The following is an 18,313-nucleotide window of genomic DNA, read 5'->3' as shown; positions in this document are numbered from 1 at the left end:
GCTAAAAAACATAGCCCACAGCTGCCCTGGAAATGCCGCATGGTTTCTTAGCGCCATTTCCAGGCGCTTTACCTGGCTTATCCAGTGACCCTGATGAGGGTGGCACACTGGGTAATAAAGGGGTTAATACTAGCTTTGTATTCTCAGTTGGTACTAAGCCTGAAATTCATGGTGTCACTCCAAATTAGACATGGCCACCATGAATTTATAGTAAACAGTAAAAAAAACAACACATTGAAAAAAATGTTTTATTAGAAATAAAACAAAAAAAATGTAGAGACTTCATCTTCATTATAAAAAAAATCCTTAGTCTGGCGTAGTACACAGGGAGAGCAATGTCAGCTCTGCTTCATCCCTCTGTACAGACTAGCGTCTCCTCAAAGTGAGAAGCAGGCTGACACTGACAGTGACAGTCAAAGTGCAATCGAGTCCATGGCTAAGCCATGGACTCGGGTGAACCCTGACAACACCACAAACACAGCCAAAAAAGCCGAAGACTACCGAGTAATGAGCAGTGCAGCAAATACCACCGGAAGTTAATGATTGAACTCAGAAGCAATAGCAGCTGGGAGATAGCGGGCCTGCAGGACATGTCACGGGACCGGTAAATATGACAATGTTTATTATTAATAATATTCTTTATTTTACAGCCCCCCACGCGCCCATCCCATAACTGTAAAGTCCAAGGTTGGGGTACAAACACAAGTTTCCATTATCGCCAGCCCCAAACTCAAACTTTACAAAAAACTCGGGCGAGTCTCCCGATCCCGAACATCGGGGGGTTCGCCCATCACTACTTAAGAGGCTTTTTTTTTTGCTTCTTTTCTAACATTTTTCAGCCACTGTTTTTTTTTTCAATTAAAATTGTATTAAGTACAAGTCAGCAGCTTCTTAGTGGTAGCAGCCAAAAAAATTGTTAGGTTACCTATTTTAACCAATCGGTCTCTTTGGAGGCTGTTAGAAAAAGCTCAAAAGACTGAATATATGCACAGCAAGTGTAGATGTTCATTCTTTTATAGTTTAATCAGTTCTTTTTCAAGCGTGTTGCAGAGTAGACCTCCATAAATAGATGTTGTGTGCACATACTCATAGCTTGACTTATCAGTAAGGAGCGTGACCACTAAAAGTGCCTAGGGCAGCATGAATGCCAAATATGGCCCTGACCGTATGATGACATAATCTTACATTATTAATCTCCAGAGCCAATGCTCTCAGGGATGAATTCCTCCATGCTATGGCATTTAGTGGTTTGATACATATTCTGGGAAAACAAAAAAAACCCTGTATCCTTATGTATATGAACAGACACATAAGAGTACTGTAAGAAAAAATTGATGTCTTATTAAACTTTTATACAACATGGAGAAAAGAATGTTAATGCAGCTATAGATCTTAAAGGTAATCTTTCTAAAGAAGACTAATATTTTTATTTCTTACCTTTAAATTCTTTTGTAATGACTTGAAACACATATCTCGGGCGTTATCATTATTGTCATTGTAAGTCTTGGCTAATTGTAAAAGAAAAAGGTAAAAAGACTTTGTGGAAATAAATGTTACCAGCTATAAGCTAGATTCACATAATGCTCTTTTTATTCTCTTTTAAGCCACAACAAGGAGAGAAAAACATAAATTAGCAGAAACATCAATCTATATGGGACATCTCTACTGTGGCCTCCTGCAGTAAAAACTCTTCAGCAAAATATGCAGTGAGAAAAATCATTGTGGACTTAGCAGCAGATCAAGAGGTCCTCTTGTGATAATCTTCTGCTGATAAAACATTTTTTTTTTAAAGTTTGCTTAAGCAGCCCAGTAAATCCCAGTATACTGCTCTCAGACTATGAAAAGAAACCTCCTCATAAGCATATAACACATATTAGCCTATGGATACCTAATTTTGGGTTAATCCATAGCCAAAACCTACTAAAGTGCAATTATTAGTATCAAATTTTATTAAGTTATACAACAGGGTATTTCATGATAGTGAAGGATCACAAAAAGTGTCTATAATAAAACAAAGAATAAAAACAGCGTGGAAAAGGGGACACCATCTGCATGCAGATCAAGATAACAAAGAGATCCACAGTGATCACCCAATAAGATATATTCACATCAATGATCAAAATGTAAGTTCTTAGTTTATGTAAGGAAAACTAGATACATATGACGTTTGTATCATATTACTTATGGGTTAGTACTCTGGGCAGAACAAAATTTATTTTCTCCCAAATTAATGTAAAATTTAGATATACAATATCCAGATATCAGCATACAAAATACCTGTCCAGGTAACAGCAAATGTACTTGTCAATCATAGTACTAAAGCCCCCTAGATATGTCAAATGGGTGACACCACAATAAAGTGCCTCGTGCAGATGCAAAAAATATGCAACAATAGGATCTCAAAACAGAGTGTCCCTAAACAAAGCAGCCCCTAAGCCTACCAAAGTATGTTTCACCAAAATGTAAAGCTAAGTAGTCCGAGGGCTTCTTCAGGGTGGAGAGGAGACATCCATGCTCTCAAAATGCACATTTTTATAATGCCTGCCCAGCAAGGATTTCTGTGTACATCCCCTCCTATGTCGACGCATACGCAGACCACCATCAATGCTAGCATAGACACAGGCACTGTCAGGCAGCACGGGGCATGCTCGGGAGCGGGGACACGTCACCCAGTTCCTGCGCATGCACTCTCGCCATCAGAGACAGCGACGATGCCAATGGAGGGGCGGCATGGCCACCGCACGTGTACAGGAGGTGACACACTGGGAAACCTAGCAACCACCATAACAAAAGAACTTTAGGTCCAATTAAACGGAATGTCCACAGCATGAGATTCGAATAGTAAGGGTGATGAAATCATCCATTCATAACACAAGGTCCTGGAGATGGTAACATTAGGACATCTATCCAGAGTGTAAGGGCGGCTTTGCACGTTGCAACATCGCACGTGCAATGTCGGTGGGGTCAAATCGAAAGTGACGCAGATCCGGCGTCACTTTCGACATCGTTGTGTGTAAAGCCTAGATGATACGATTAACGAGTGCAAAAGCGTCGTTATCGTATCATCACTGCAGGCTCCGACTTTTTCATAATTGCGATGCCGCGACAGGTACGATGTTGTTCCTCATTCCTGCGGCAGCACACATCGCTGTGTGTAAAGCCGCAGGATCGAGGAACATCTCCTTACCTGCCGTCGGCAGCTACGGAAGGAAGGAGGTGGGCGGGATGTTTGCATCCTGCTCATCTCCACCCCTCCGCGGCTATTGGCCGCCTGCCGTGTGACGTCACTATGATGCCGCATGACCCGCCCCCTTAGGAAGGAGGCGGGTCGCCGGCCAGAGCAACGGTTGCAGGGCAGGTAAGTGCATGTGAAGCTGGCGTAGCGATAATTTTCACTACGCCAGCTATCACAAGATATCGTACCTGCGACGGGGGCGGGGACTATCGCGTGCTACATCGCAGCATCGGCTTGCGATGTCGCAACGTGCAAAGCCCGCCTAAGTCCCAAAGAAGGATATTATAAAGGTTCAAAGTCCATTAAAAGCGTGCCAACACTTCTTGTAATTTAAATAAAGAAGGACATGTCTTGGTTCTAAACACAATGGAGTAAAAGGTGGGGATTAATCTAGGCAAAAATGACATTGGTTAGGAGAAAGAGAAGTATCATGCAAAAATTAAAAATAAAAATAGTGAAAAAGTGAATAAAAATAAAAACAAACTGACAGTGGTGATAAAAATAATACAAAAAGGGGGGAGGGGATGGAAAAGAATTAAAAAGAGAAGAAAAACCCTAAAGGAATGGGACAAAACTAGTCACCTCATTAAGTTCACTAGGGACAAGAGTATCCAAGGTACTAATCCAACGTGCTTCACATTGGTCAAGTTTTTTTTTTTGAGGTTACCGCTTCTAGATCCGCAACTAACCATATCAATCCCTTGCACTTCAAGCAGTGTAGTATCACAAGCATGATATTGCTTGAAGTGACGGGGGAGAATTTTGAGCAGGGTATTATCATTAACCACCGCAGCAGCCCCAATATCACCCATGTTCTCCCTGACCCTAACGCAGAGCTCACGTAAAGTCAGCCCTACATAATTCAGGTAGCACGGGCATGTGGCATAATACACAACATGTGTGGTGCCACATGAGATGTATTTGCATATATCATTGGTCCTGGTGCTATCTGAAGAGCGAAATGTTCAGCTACGGACTATATTTGTCAATGCCAAACAGTGACCACATGTGAAATATCCAAGGGTCGGGCCACGGGCACCAAAGGGATTTTGGATATCCGGCACATAATGACTTCTCACCAATATGTCCTTAAGATTATGGGAACGCCTTGCTGTCATGAGTGGGGTCTCCGTCAGGATTGCCGAGACCACTGTGTCCAAAAGAAGAACCAGCCAGCATCTACAAAGGACCTTTCTCATGGTGCCCCACTCATGATTGTAAGTGCCAATGAACCTAGGTTCACTATCAACTGGGTCTTTTTCGACATGTAGGTAAGAACTTGTGCCCTGGGTATATTTTTTGCTCTCAAATAGCCCCTTTTGATCATTCTGTTGCTATGACCTCGTTCCTGGAACCAGCTCCCAAGATCAGTCAACTGAGCCTCAAACCTATCATTCGACGAGCACATCCACCTCATCCTCAGGGATTGTCCAGTCGGGATGGCGCGGATTGTAGCAGGCGTATGGGCAGAAGAGGCATGTAGCAGTGCATGGACTGAGGTAGTTTTGCGTAAAACATCTGTTTGCATTAGATGATCAGAACCGATCTCAATTTTGATGTCTAGAAAGTCAATGGTTCTGCTGATATGTCTATACATAAGTCTGATGTTAAATTTATTAGTGTTTAGCTGACCCATAAAATCCCCCAGCAGCTTTGCTGTGCCCTGCCAAAAATAAAAATGTCATCAATGTACCTTAGCCAGCACTGCACATGGGTGCTAGCCCCCACCACCTAAAACCATCCTCTCCCAGTATCCCAGGAAGATCATTTTGATCATTGATGTGAATAAATCTTAGTGGGTGACAACTGTGGATCTCTTTGTTATATTGATGTGCATACAGATGGTGTCCCCTTTTCTATGCTGTTTTTATTCTTTGTTTTATCATAGCCTACTCCAAAAATTAATCAAAATAGATGACACTCTAATGGCCAGAGCAGGGGCAAGATGTGTTGTGCAGATTAGGAGACATTCACCTTTAATGAATTTGCCTCATCTTACTGCAGGACTTCTGTCATTAAGATTAGCTTGCACAAGGCCAGTCATAATGAATTGGGCCTAACATGGACCCACATTTGCAATTTTGTTTTTACATAAAAAAGTGGCTGAAAAACACTGATATTTTTTCCCCTTTCAGTTTACCTGGATCTTCTGTGTTGGACACATCATCTAGCTCATTTTCTAAAAAAAACAAAACAAAACACAGAAATATAAAAGCTAGCAAAATTGTGCACTACTCAAATATGGTACATTTGGTCTCCATTCTCTTTGCTCCTATGTACTTCCAATTCTTACAACCCCTTCTCAGCATAGAATGCAAACATTTCTCCTTGTTCCTCCCTTTCTCCTTGCTGCTGATGGTGGATTTCTTGCAAAATATGGAGCTGCTAGAGCAATCACTAAATGGGTTGGTCAGCATCTATACACCTCGGTAGGCTTCATTCAGATGTCCATGTTTCACACACATGCTCAACAGCTACTCAATATAATCTATGGTGCAATTCACATGTCTATGTTTCTTCATGGATTATGTGTTTGTGCAAACCTCACAGAGATATGTCCATTTCTCTCTGGTATCACGGATGTAAATGGATCATATTAGTCTATGGGTCCGTGAAAAGCACGTACAGCATGGCATCATTGTACAGTCCAAGTGCTGTACGTGTTTAATAGTGATTGGTGAATACTAAAATATTTGGGTTTTAGTTATTCACCTCAAATATTATGTACTATTTGTGTATTGATCACAAATAACACATCTAATGCAAGTGAATGGGAAACTTGAATAATTTTTCAGGTGGACCTTCGGATGTCTTGTGGGGTTGCAAAAATGCTGGAATATATGGAAAAGTGCTGAAATTGAATGAGAACAGCATGAAGAAGATGCCTGGATGCATCTCTGAAACACATTGCGTTTAAGAACAATTTTGTTAGAGTATTATGCCACTTTGAGGTGCGGATCCCCACCTATTTGTGATAACCAGCACAGGTAAAGTAGACAGCTAAAGGCTTCAGCCTCCAACTGAGTACTTTACCTTGGCTGGTTATCAAAAAAGAGGCTGTCTTAAGTAATATTTTTTAAATAATTCATATAAATAATAAAAATAACTATGTGGGCTCCTGACCATTTTTGATAACCAGCTCAGATAAAGCAGACAGCTGGAAACTGGAATTCTCAGGCTGGGAAGATCCATCATTATTGGGCTCTCCCAAGCATAAAAATGGCAGCCTGCAGCTGCCCTATGATTGGTGCATCCATTCGATATGTCAATTGTGGTGCTTTATTCAGCTCATCCCGGTTACCCTGGGAAAGAGTTCACAGCCTCCAGGGTGTTCCAAAAGCTGGGAACTCCAGGAACCTTAAAGGGTCCCTTAAAGTTACCGGGTTGACAGCTGCCACGAGACTCGGTGGCTGGGAACTCCAGCAACCTTAAAGTCTGCCTTAAAGCCTCACAGCTACTGGACTGTCGGACTGCACTACAATCGTGACACGCAGTCTGACAGTCTGGCACTGAGTTCACCTGAGGTCACTTCTGGAAGCTCCCAGGCTGCTCTCAGTGTGTCTCTAAGGCCACAGTGAGTGGTCACATGTTCTAATATTACCACTCACTGTGTCTTCTTAGTGTAGCAGAGGCAGGATCGGCATGGGACATCATGTGGATTATGTTGGACCTGCAGGGGTGTTTTGGGTTTAAAAAAAATTGTGAAAGAGGGTGAGTGAATTTTTTTACTTAAAATAAAGGATTTTTGTGTGTTTTTTTCTTTTTACTTACAGGGTTGGTAATGGGGGTCCCATAGACACCTTTCCAGTATCAACACAGGGCGTGATGGCTGCTGTGATTTTTGACAAATCACAGCTGACATTAACCTCATATATTACTCAGATTGCTATCGCACCAGGGCAATCAGGATAAGCTGGGTAAAGCACCATAATAGGCTCATCTAATGGAAGCACCAATTGTGGAACATTTGCAGGCTGATTTTTTAGGCTGGGAAGGGCCTAATAACCATTGATCTTCCCAGCTTGAGAATATCTGTCCCCAGCTGTCTACTTGCGCTGGTTATCACAAACAAGCAAGGCACCGTACATCTTTTTTTTCTGCACTGCGCTTGCCATTCACAGTAATGCCAGTAGCCAAGATGACTACGGCATGCAATCCCTGCATGTTTAGTGGCTGAAAATCAGGTGCCAAAAATGTTTGGAAAGGACTTTAAAGTCACTAGGCGAATACCAAAATACTTAACGATTAACAAATATCTCAAATACATTAATATTTGTGCGAGTAACTAAAAGTGCTGAATATATTTGCTCATCACTAGTGTTTAACATTTCAAATCATAGGGGAAGACACATTGATCCAAGAAACACACAGATGAAACCATGATCCAAAACACACTAATGACACACTGATCCAAAACATTTTTCATGTGTGTATTTAAACATACTTACATTTCTGCTTCTGAAAATCAGTTCCATACATCTAACTAGAAATGCATGAACCCGTGCAAGTTCGGTTCAGCAGGTGCAGATGAACCAAATATCCACGGGTTTGGACTTGACCTGAACCCCAATGAAAGTCACTGATTTTCAGTTTGGGTCTCCACTTACATACAGCCAGCCCTAAGCAGAACACTTCTGGGGGCGGGTGGGCAGAGTTTTTCCTTTTATTGTTTTCAGTTACACACTATGTCCGATCATGCTGTTGTTACTCCCAATGCGAGCTGTGCAAACAATTAAAGTGGCTTGCACTGGGCTGAGCGACGCACCAACAGGGTTGGGGGTTACCCGTTACCAGGCCGCAGTTCTTTCTCCTGGGTCACTGCAGTGGCCTTGACCGGTTCCGTGACCTCATCAGTGTCAATAAAGATGGGGATGGGGTTAATGGGTGTAGTTGTTCATGACGCCACCTGGGGTGCGTGGCCAATATTAGCTGCCGCTGCAGGACTTCTTCTCTGGGGCGGATGATAACGCAGCTCAGATGGTACAATTCTCCACAGGCAGAGCTCAGGCCTCAGGGAGGATGATGGAGGTAGTAGTCACCTGTGGCGGAGGGGCGTGAGGTTGTGAGCGCCGTAAGTGATGGGACGACACAGAGGGTGCAGTTCAAGTTCTTTTACTCACTGAAAACACGCTGCCATTGGAGTTCCGGGCTACGCTGTGATGGGCTTCAGCCGATCCTGGATACTTTTGGAGGTCGAGGTCGGTGCATCCTTCTGTGCATCATCTTTCGATGGTTTCCCTCCACCCCAGCTCCTGGGCCGTGGAATGGGTCACGGGTGCCTTCCACACTCCCCGCGAACCCTGGCATCCCCCTTCTTTCATAGGATCCCAGGGTGAGCCTCCAGCTGCAAACCACGGGCCCCTTGCCTTTGCTTGTTTGTCTCTTCCTGAGTCCCTCCTGACACTTGCTGCACCCGGAACTAACTTCTGACTGAATTGTGTGTGAGATGGCTCCTCACTTTCCCTGTTGGTGCCCCACCTCCGGGTTGCTGAACTAGTGAGCAAGAGGTTCCCTACCTCATGATGGCCACCCCAGCACCTACCCTAGCCCAGACCCAGTGGAAGAGCTCCCATGTTTATGTGTTGGATGGGTATGTTAGTGTTGGTTACCGGTGACGACCTCCTCCATATCTGAAATGAATACTGCATCTCAGGTGAGGCGTAGTACACTGTGGTGCCTGAAGCCGCAGGGGCGTCACATGAGCACTGAGAGTACTTGAGCACAGCGATGCTCGCACGAGTGGTTTGCACACATAAAGAGCCAAAACTTTGAACCCAAACTCTGTTTTTCTTGTAAAGTTGGTGTTCAGCCCGAAAACCAAACACCGAGCAGTAGGGTCGCTCATCTCTACATCTGACTGCAAAGGATTGATTTCTGCAAACGTATTTGGATAAATGGGACAGTCAGAGGAATTTATGCTACAATTCTGCCATGTGTGAATATATCCGAGGGGCAGCTCATGTTGATAGATCTTACTTACACGGAAGCTGTTTGTAGTCATGATTCACTAATTAACAACTTTTTTTTTTTTATCTATGCAGCAAATATATGGAGCAGTGGAACATGACTAAGATCGTAATCCATTGAGGGTATAAGCTGTGGACTTCTTCTGGTAGCCAGTTTTTCAATAGTGTCAGGATGTGAATCTATATTGGTTATCACTTTTGAATTAGTAAAAAACAGAACTCCATAAGGCTATAAAATAACTAAGTAATGTGCATCTTATGCTGGGTGATGATGAGCATATACAAAATCATCTGTTTTTTATCCTGAAAAAGTGGATGATTTTTCATCCACGTTGTCATCCGTATGCCATCCTATGCAATCTATATGTTATTATAGCATATTCATTCAGTTGATTTTTACAAGAACAATATAATAAATACTAAAAGGTCAAATACAGCCTTCTGTCTTAATAAATGACATGTGAAAAACTGCATGGCATATGGATGGTAACTCGTATGAGATTTTTAAGCACCCATTACCTCTTAATGCATGAGTCTGATGCAGAATATGAATCAAAGTAATGTGGTGCCATGATCGTTTACTGGAAGACCATAGGTCCATGTAAAAACCTTCATGTGACTTGCATTGACCGATTATACACTTGTCTTAACACACCTTTATTGTATACCACTGCTAATATGGCACCACGTCTCAAAGCCCTGCTGATCACTCTTTTCTTGCTGCCATTAATTATATTTTAACTCATACATTGTAACCACTGAAGCCACCAATGCAGTGATAATCTCTGTGATATATCTTGTAGCAGTACCATGTGCTTCTCATGAGGCGTCTCCAAGTAGAGACATCAGCTAGGGTGGAAGGGGCGATAAAAAAATACACCAAAACGGTGCAAACTAAACAAAGCAATGTGTGCTGGGCATTTCATATGTGACTATTGACATCTGAAATACAAGTGTCAGGAAAAAGCAGAAAATATGGGAAACCTTATTATAACCACTTATTATGTATTACTATCTTATAGTAGACTATATCTGATGGATCATTAGAGAGATAGAACTGGATATTTTTACACAGAGCCCCTTTGATATCCATGTCTCATTCACCATGTATTAGTTTTTAGCATTACTTTTTAAACCTCTCTGAACTGTCCTCACTTTTTGTAAGCTGAGGAATGACTCCTACAGAACATAGTCCATGTTAGTACATTGCACAACTGGTTGAATATAGACATACTGTGACTGCATATAGTAAGTGAATATTTTTGCTTTCTTTCTTTATATCCCACTATTAACATTTTACGGATAAATTGGATGCAGTATACTTGTATTCAGTCAATCACTTACCTAGGCCATGAATAGCCACTTTTATGTATATTACAGCAAAACAGAAAATCACAGACTTCTGCATGGCTCCGCTCTACAAAGTCCCACTAGGATATGTTCGTGTAGAAGAATGTGATATTTACTGGTTATATTTGAGTTGATTGCACAATTGCTCAAACAACAAGAAAGTAAAGACTTCCAGTAAATGAAATGCATCAGCTAAAAGGTTATTTCCAAACTTCAGAAAAATAACCAATACTGATATAGTATAATATAGAATCCTGTTCACTAGAGTTGAGCGCGGTTCGTGGTTCGTGGTTCTCCAGTTCTAGGCTCAAGTGATTTTGGGGCATGTTCTAGATCGAACTAGAACTCGAGCTTTTTGCAAAAGCTCGATAGTTCTAGAAACGTTCGAGAACGGTTCTAGCAGCCAAAAAACAGCTAAATCTTAGCTTGGTTTCTGCTGTAATAGTGTAAGTCACTCTGTGAATCAAACTATTATCACATTTCAGTGTATAGTGTGCGTGAACAGCGCCTTCAGATCACTGCTGTTTCTATAATGGCGATCGCCATTTTTTTTTTTTTTTTCTTGTCTTCCTTCCCTAAGCGTCTTGTGGGGCTGGCCAGCATGTCAGCCAATCACAGACACACACACACCTAAGTGGACTTTGAGGCAGAGAAGCAACGGCATGTGTGATAGGATCTGCATGTCACATGTCCCTGCATTATAAAACCGGACATTTTCTTCACGATCGCCATTATCTGCCTTCTGCGTCTTTGGTGTCAGACATCACTGTCGCAGTTCCGTCCTTTGTCCTATCGCCGATACAGCTGTATGCGCTGCATACACAGCGTTAGACAGCTTAGGGAGAGCACATTCTAGCAGTCCTTTTAAGGGCTCGTACCGGCAGGGTCAGAGAGCCATAGGTGACAGGTCCTGCAAACAGCAACAGCGTCTGTGTAGCCCAGGTCAGAGATTTCCTCCCTGCATTTCACCATTAGGAGGGAATAGAAAGGCAGGCTTCCATTCCTCTACCCAGAGCACCACAATCCTGCCACTGTACCCTCTTGTCCTCTGCACACTCCAACTCATTCTAAGTAAGCCATTATACTAGCAAACACTCAGTGTACCTAGTGGCATCCTATCTGTGGCTATTGGACTTTGCTATAGTCCCACTAGTGCAAAGACATTTGCAGAGCACGTCTGCCTGCATTGCACACTACAACTCATTCTAACCAAGCCATTATACTAGCAAACACTCAGTGTACCTAGTGGCATCCTATCTGTGGCTATTGGACTTTGCTATAGTCCCACTAGTGCAAAGACATTTGCAGAGCACATCTGCCTGCGTTGCACACTCCAACGAATTATAACTAAGCCATTATACTAGCACACACTCAGTGTACCTAGTGGCATCCTATACGTGGCTATTGGACTTTGCTATAGTCCCACTAGTGCAAAGACATTAGCAGAGCACATCTGCCTGCATTGCACACTCCAAGTTTTTTAAACTCAGCCATTATACTAGCAAACACTCAGTGTACCTAGTGGCATCCTATACGTGGCTATTGGACTTTGCTATAGTCCCACTAGTGCCAAGACATTTGCAGAGCGCATCTGCCTGCGTTGCACACTCCAACTAATTATAACGAAGCCATTATACTAGCAAACACTCAGTGTACCTAGTGGCATCCTATACGTGGCTATTGGACTTTGCTACAGTCCCACTAGTGCCAAGACATTTGCAGAGCGCATCTGCCTGCGTTGCACACTCCAACTCATTATAACTAAGCCATTATACTAGCAAACACTCAGTGTACCTAGTGGCATCCTATACGTGGCTATTGGACTTTGCTATAGTCCCACTAGTGCCAAGACATTTGCAGAGCGCATCTGCCTGCGTTGCACACTCCAACTCATTATAACTAAGCCATTATACTAGCAAACACTCAGTGTACCTAGTGGCATCCTATACGTGGCTATTGGACTTTGCTATAGTCCCACTAGTGCCAAGACATTTGCAGAGCGCATCTGCCTGCGTTGCACACTCCAACTCATTATAACTAAGCCATTATACTAGCAAACACTCAGTGTACCTAGTGGCATCCTATACGTGGCTATTGGACTTTGCTATAGTCCCACTAGGGCCAAGACATTTGCAGAGCGCATCTGCCTGCGTTGCACACTCCAACTAATTATAACGAAGCCATTATACTAGCAAACACTCAGTGTACCTAGTGGCATCCTATACGTGGCTATTGGACTTTGCTATAGTCCCACTAGTGCCAAGACATTTGCAGAGCGCATCTGCCTGCGTTGCACACTACAACTAATTATAACGAAGCCATTATACTAGCAAACAGTCAGTGTACCTAGTGGCATCCTAAACGTGGCTATTGTACTTTTGTCAATTCACAGTATTGGAACGTTATTTGCAGCACGTCTGCCTGCATTGCACACTCTAACTTTTTTAAACTCAGCCATTATACTAGCAAACAGTCAGTGTACCTAGTGGCATCCTAAACGTGGCTATTGTACTTTTGTCAATTCACAGTATTGGAACGTTATTTGCAGCACGTCTGCCTGCATTGCACACTCTAACTTTTTTAAACTCAGCCATTATACTAGCAAACAGTCAGTGTACCTAGTGGCATCCTAAACGTGGCTATTGTACTTTTGTCAATTCACAGTATTGGAACGTTATTTGCAGCACGTCTGCCTGCATTGCACACTCTAACTTTTTTAAACTCAGCCATTATACTACCAAACAGTCAGTGTACCTAGTGGCATCCTATACGTGGCTATTGGACTTTGCTATAGTCCCACTAGTGCCAAGACATTTGCAGAGCGCATCTGCCTGCGTTGCACACTCCAACTAATTATAACGAAGCCATTATACTAGCAAACACTCACTGTACCTAGTTGTATCCTAAACGTGGCTATTGTACTTTTGTCAATTCACAGTATTGGAACGTTATTTGCAGCACGTCTGCCTGCATTGCACACTCTATCTTTTTTAAACTCATCCATTATACTAGCAAACACACAGTGTACCTAGTGGCATCCTATACGTGGCTATTGGACTTTGCTATAGTCCCACTAGTGCCAAGACATTTGCAGAGCGCATCTGCCTGCGTTGCACACTCCAACAAATTATAACGAAGCCATTATACTAGCACACACTCAGTGTACCTAGTGGCATCCTATACGTGGCTATTGGACTTTGCTATAGTCCCACTAGTGCAAAGACATTTGCATAGCACGTCTGCCTGCATTGCACACTACAACTTTTTTAAACTAAGCAATTTTACTAGCAAACACTCACTGTACCTAGTTGTATCCTAAACGTGGCTATTGTACTTTTGTCAATTCACACTACTGCAAATCTATGTGCAGCACCTCTGCATGACAACCTCGTGCTCTGTTTTTAATAAGCTATAATGATAGCACAAAATACTGCCATTTTGTGGCATCATAGAACTGGCTGTTGTATTCCATTAGTGCCCCACTGGTGACAAGCTATTTCTAGCACCTCTACATCACACCCTCATGCACATTTTGCTACGCTAATGTTATAGCAAACTCATGGAATTCATTGCTGCATTTCATAATTCGGAGGGATAGAAAGTCAGGCTTCCTTTAGCTTTTCCTTCTGTTCATAGACAGCATCTCCAAGACAAATTTCCCCTCCACGTCTAAGTGTGGAGAGGCAGCTAGTGCGCATGCGTGTGCCGATGTACCCCAGCTGCAGCATAATTACAGTGTTTCGCCTAGTGAGTATGCTCAGCCTGACTGTGCCATTCCTGACGCTAAGTTTTCATTTCGGGATACAGCGCATGCTCCCACACTAAGTGTGAAAAGCCTCTTTGCACAGGTGCTTGCATTCCGTGCCGGGTCTAAGTCCTGTTTTGGGCATAGACACCATGCTAAAGCTGATAGTCTTTTTTCAGAGACTGTATTTCATGCTACTGAGCATGCTCAAGCACTTCCTGCATCAGAGACTAGGTCCGGTAATGAACTCTTTGGCCCTGGCCCTGATGTGGGGGTCCCATATAGACCACAGGGCATCAGGTGTCCTCCCAAATGGCTTGCAGAGGCCCACACCTATGACTTGTCACCGCATTATTGATGCTCAGACGATGACTGGTGAGGTGTTTGGGTCATGGCAGCCATGAGGTCATCATTGGAGTTGCGTTTCCAAATAGGACGCTAGTTATGCCACTCATGACGTGTCACTCTACTTTTGTCTCCAGGAGGTGCATTGTGGTTCACCCTGGTTTGGGGCGGACCCAGGTTATAAAAGGGGCTGGAGCCAACAAGGAGGTGCGCAGTCTTCTATTATGCTCCGAAAGAGCACACCTCCATGTGTTGAACCCATTGCGGCTTTAGGCCAGAGGTAGGCAGGGATCGGGTGGTGGATGCAGGCCACCACCACAGTTGGTAACGCAGAACGGTTAAGACCAGCTCCTGTCCTAACAGTCCTGCTTGTGCAGCCCAGTGGCATTAACAGGCCTGCTGCTGCTGATGCGCCTGCTGTCCACAGGTGTGGCCCCTACGCACACGGTCAGCGTACTCAATGGCCCCTGTGTTGTTAACAGGGAGTTCCTGGGCTGGGTGGGCATGTGGACCCTGTGACGCTAACAGGGCTCACAGTCTCCAGATCCGAATGGCGTCTAACTCGGTTCAGGCTACTATTAGTTTCATAGCCACACAGCTCTGTATCCTCCACCAAACCTTCAAGTTGCCAACCTCTCCTTTTCCAACTGGGAGCACGGTGGACACTGACTGCTGATGGGGATATATACCTTTCTCTTTCTTTTCTTATTAATTTTCGTTATATAGCGGTCACAGATTATATACCACTTTATCCAAATCTGCCAGTCCCACTGTAACAGATGTTGTTTCTTCAGCAAATGTTACAGTTGCTTAACCACCAAATCCACGGACCAAAACTTTTTTCCCCTTTCCAACACACCTGTTCCCCTTTCCAACAGCATCTGTCCTTTTTCAACTCATTTTGGGATATGACCAAAAGTGCAACTGTGCAGGGACACCGTACTCAACGCCATCTCAGCACAGCAGCCATCCCTCGGTCCCTCCGATGTGGACAAGTAAAAGACCATTTCCTCCTATCCATGACAAAGCGTTGAGATTCACTCTGTGCAGCACTGGTGTTTAGTGGACAAGTAGATCTAAGATTGCGTACCACATTCTGCAGATACTCCTGTATACGTGCGTCTATTTCTATGGCAGGAATTAGTTCGCCAAATTTTGTCTTGTACCGGGGATCTAACAGTGTGGCAACCCAGTATTCAGGATTAGTTCAAATTCATACAATCCGAGGGTCATGTAGGTAGTGCAGCAAGAAGGCGCTCATGTGTCTTGTGCATCCAGGAGGACCAAGTCCTTGGTGTGTTGGTGGCAGAGAGGTGAGAATCGTGCATCCTTCCTCTGCCTTCTACCCACAACCTCGCACAACCGAAATGTGAGCAAGCTCTCACTCATCTGCTGAGTCTTCCATGCCCATCGCCAGTTCGTCCTCCATTTCTTCATGGGCTCCTGCACTTTCATCAACACTTTTTGCTGATACTATGCGCCCTTGTTAATCCCTCTCCCTCACCATGAATGCCGCATAGGTGCCGCTGACCATCTGGACCTCGTAGATCTTGTTATCCCTTCCGCATATGACTCCTCCTGTACTTCCTCCCCTTCCTCTTGTCCCAACACCTGACTCAGAATAATAATTACAGTGTGCTCCATCATGTAGATGACCAGAATTGTCACGCTGAGAATGACATTGCCAGTGCTAAACATCTTCGTCGACATTTCAAAACTGTGTAGCAGGGTGCATAGGTCCTTGATCTGACACCACTCCAGCAGCGTGATCTGCACCACCTCTGGATCAAGTTATCCCAGGCTATATGTCTTACCGTATTTCAGCAGGGCTCTGCGGTGCTGCCACACACGCTGCAACATGTGCAGATTCCAATTCCTGCGTGTCGAAACATCGCATTTACGGCGTTTAACTGCCAGACCCTAAGACTTCCGGAGTGATGAAAGTTGTTGAGCTGCTGTGTGCGCACGATGGAAGTGAGCACATAGCGAGCGTGCCCACTGCACAAGGCCATGTAGGCCGTGATGGTGTTTTAAAAATTGCTGGCGAATTCGGTTCAACACGTGAGCCCTAAAAGGCACGTGTGTCACATTGCCCTGAGGATGGCCCGCAGCCAGGTTTGCATCATTGCCGCACACGGCTGTTAAGTCACCAACGTAGTCCGCTCCGTCAATTTGTACTCCGGTTGCCAGGTGACAACGTGTTCCTTTCATGAATAGTGCTGATGATGTGAGAGTAGTCGATGCCAGCGGCGCAGGTGGACGCAGGTTATGCTCACCCACTGGGCTGCATTACCTTGACAGATGCAGAATCTCTGGCTGAATGTAGCTGGTGGGTATCTCACAGATGAAATACCATCATTCAGCTACAACCAATGGGAAGACACCACACCCTTTTTTATGCCCATCCTGTCTGCAGACCACTGCCAGACATAGCTATGAACCTCTGGTTAATTTTACCCCCAGTTCAGTTTTATGATTTTGTGTGCTTGTTACCTGACTACTTTTCCTGCTTGCTGTTTATGTACCTTGTTGGCCGATACGCATTTCAACTCGGCTTGTTTTCTGATTCTTTCCTGGCCGTCCCATTCTGTTCCTGTTCCTCAATTAATGTTTTGACCCTGCCTGACTACTATTCTCTGTAATAGCGGTGTGACTCACATTTCCCATACATTTCAAAGTAAAGCTTTGACCGCCTGATGGCATTGAGCTCTGCTGCCAGCATAGTAAGGAGGTGTGTGGTAGTCCTTGTGCGCAGTTGCAAGGAAGGGTGGCCTGACCACACAGGGTTTGCGCCAAGGTAGAGGACCCACACGAGGTTGAAGAGGCAGAAGCAGTGTATTAACTTCTACATACAGAACAAGGATTGAAACAACTCGTGGGGACGGCAAGACTTGTACAGCAGACCCTTCTCCATCTCTCACCATAGTTTGCCAGTGCCCAGTCAGTGACATGTAATGACCCTGTCTATGCTTACTGGTCCAAGTATCTGTGTTGAAATGCACCCTGTCGCACACAGATTTTCTCAAGGAAGTGGTGATGTTGTGTGCGACATGCTGGTGTAGCGCGGGCATGCTTTTCTTGGAGAAGCAGTGGTGATTGGGCATGTGGTACTGGGGCACAGTGACAGACATAAGGTCTGTAAAATCCTGTGTGTCCACTACGCGTAAAGGCAGCATTTCGGTAGCCAACAGCTTACAGAGGGATAGAGTCAACCACTTAGCTTTGTCATGGGTCGCAGTAAGTGGCCTTTTATTTGACCACATCTGAGGGAAAGAGATCTGGCTGCTGTCTGTAGACGGTGTTGAGTAGGGTGTCCCTGGAAAAATGCAGGTTTGTGATAAAAGTGCAGGCGGAGACATGATGTTGCCTTCATCTTGCCTTCAGATCTGTTCATCTTGTATCATTTTTAAAAAACACATCAAGCAAGGGTTACTCCAAGCGGAGTCTACCTTTTTTCCCAACATTGGGCACACAGACACCCCATCAGTGGCAGCACTTGTGCCCTAGTTGCAAACAGGATGTTTTGATTTGCATCAAGCACATTCCAAATCCACAAGCATTTACTCTCCCCAGGATGACACAGGGGTAGTAAATTCCTTCTGGATCCATGACTTGTTCATTTTGATGAACGTCAGTGTGTCCACATTGTCACTGGACAGACGCGTGCGCTTA

At 44.2% G+C, this 18,313-nt stretch overlaps 1 protein-coding gene across 1 annotated transcript in view; it reads right to left on the bottom strand.

Annotated features, from left to right (window-relative positions):
• The window catches only part of LOC142309847 (uncharacterized), a 56,859-nt gene extending 46,242 nt beyond the window's left edge, over positions 1-10,617 (bottom strand). Inside the window, exons 1-3 of the mRNA XM_075347305.1 lie at positions 10,546-10,617; positions 5,376-5,414; positions 1,438-1,508 (exon numbers count right to left, since the gene is read on the bottom strand). Of these exons, the coding sequence (XP_075203420.1) occupies positions 1,438-1,508; positions 5,376-5,414; positions 10,546-10,609 (174 nt within the window). The 5' untranslated portion in view covers positions 10,610-10,617. The remainder of the gene's footprint in view (positions 1-1,437; positions 1,509-5,375; positions 5,415-10,545) is intronic.
• Between the last annotated feature and the right edge of the window lie 7,696 nt (positions 10,618-18,313).

This window comes from Anomaloglossus baeobatrachus, chromosome 5, assembly GCF_048569485.1.
Source record: "Anomaloglossus baeobatrachus isolate aAnoBae1 chromosome 5, aAnoBae1.hap1, whole genome shotgun sequence".
NCBI lineage: Eukaryota > Metazoa > Chordata > Amphibia > Anura > Aromobatidae > Anomaloglossus > Anomaloglossus baeobatrachus.
This window is presented reverse-complemented; position numbering and strand designations above follow the sequence as displayed.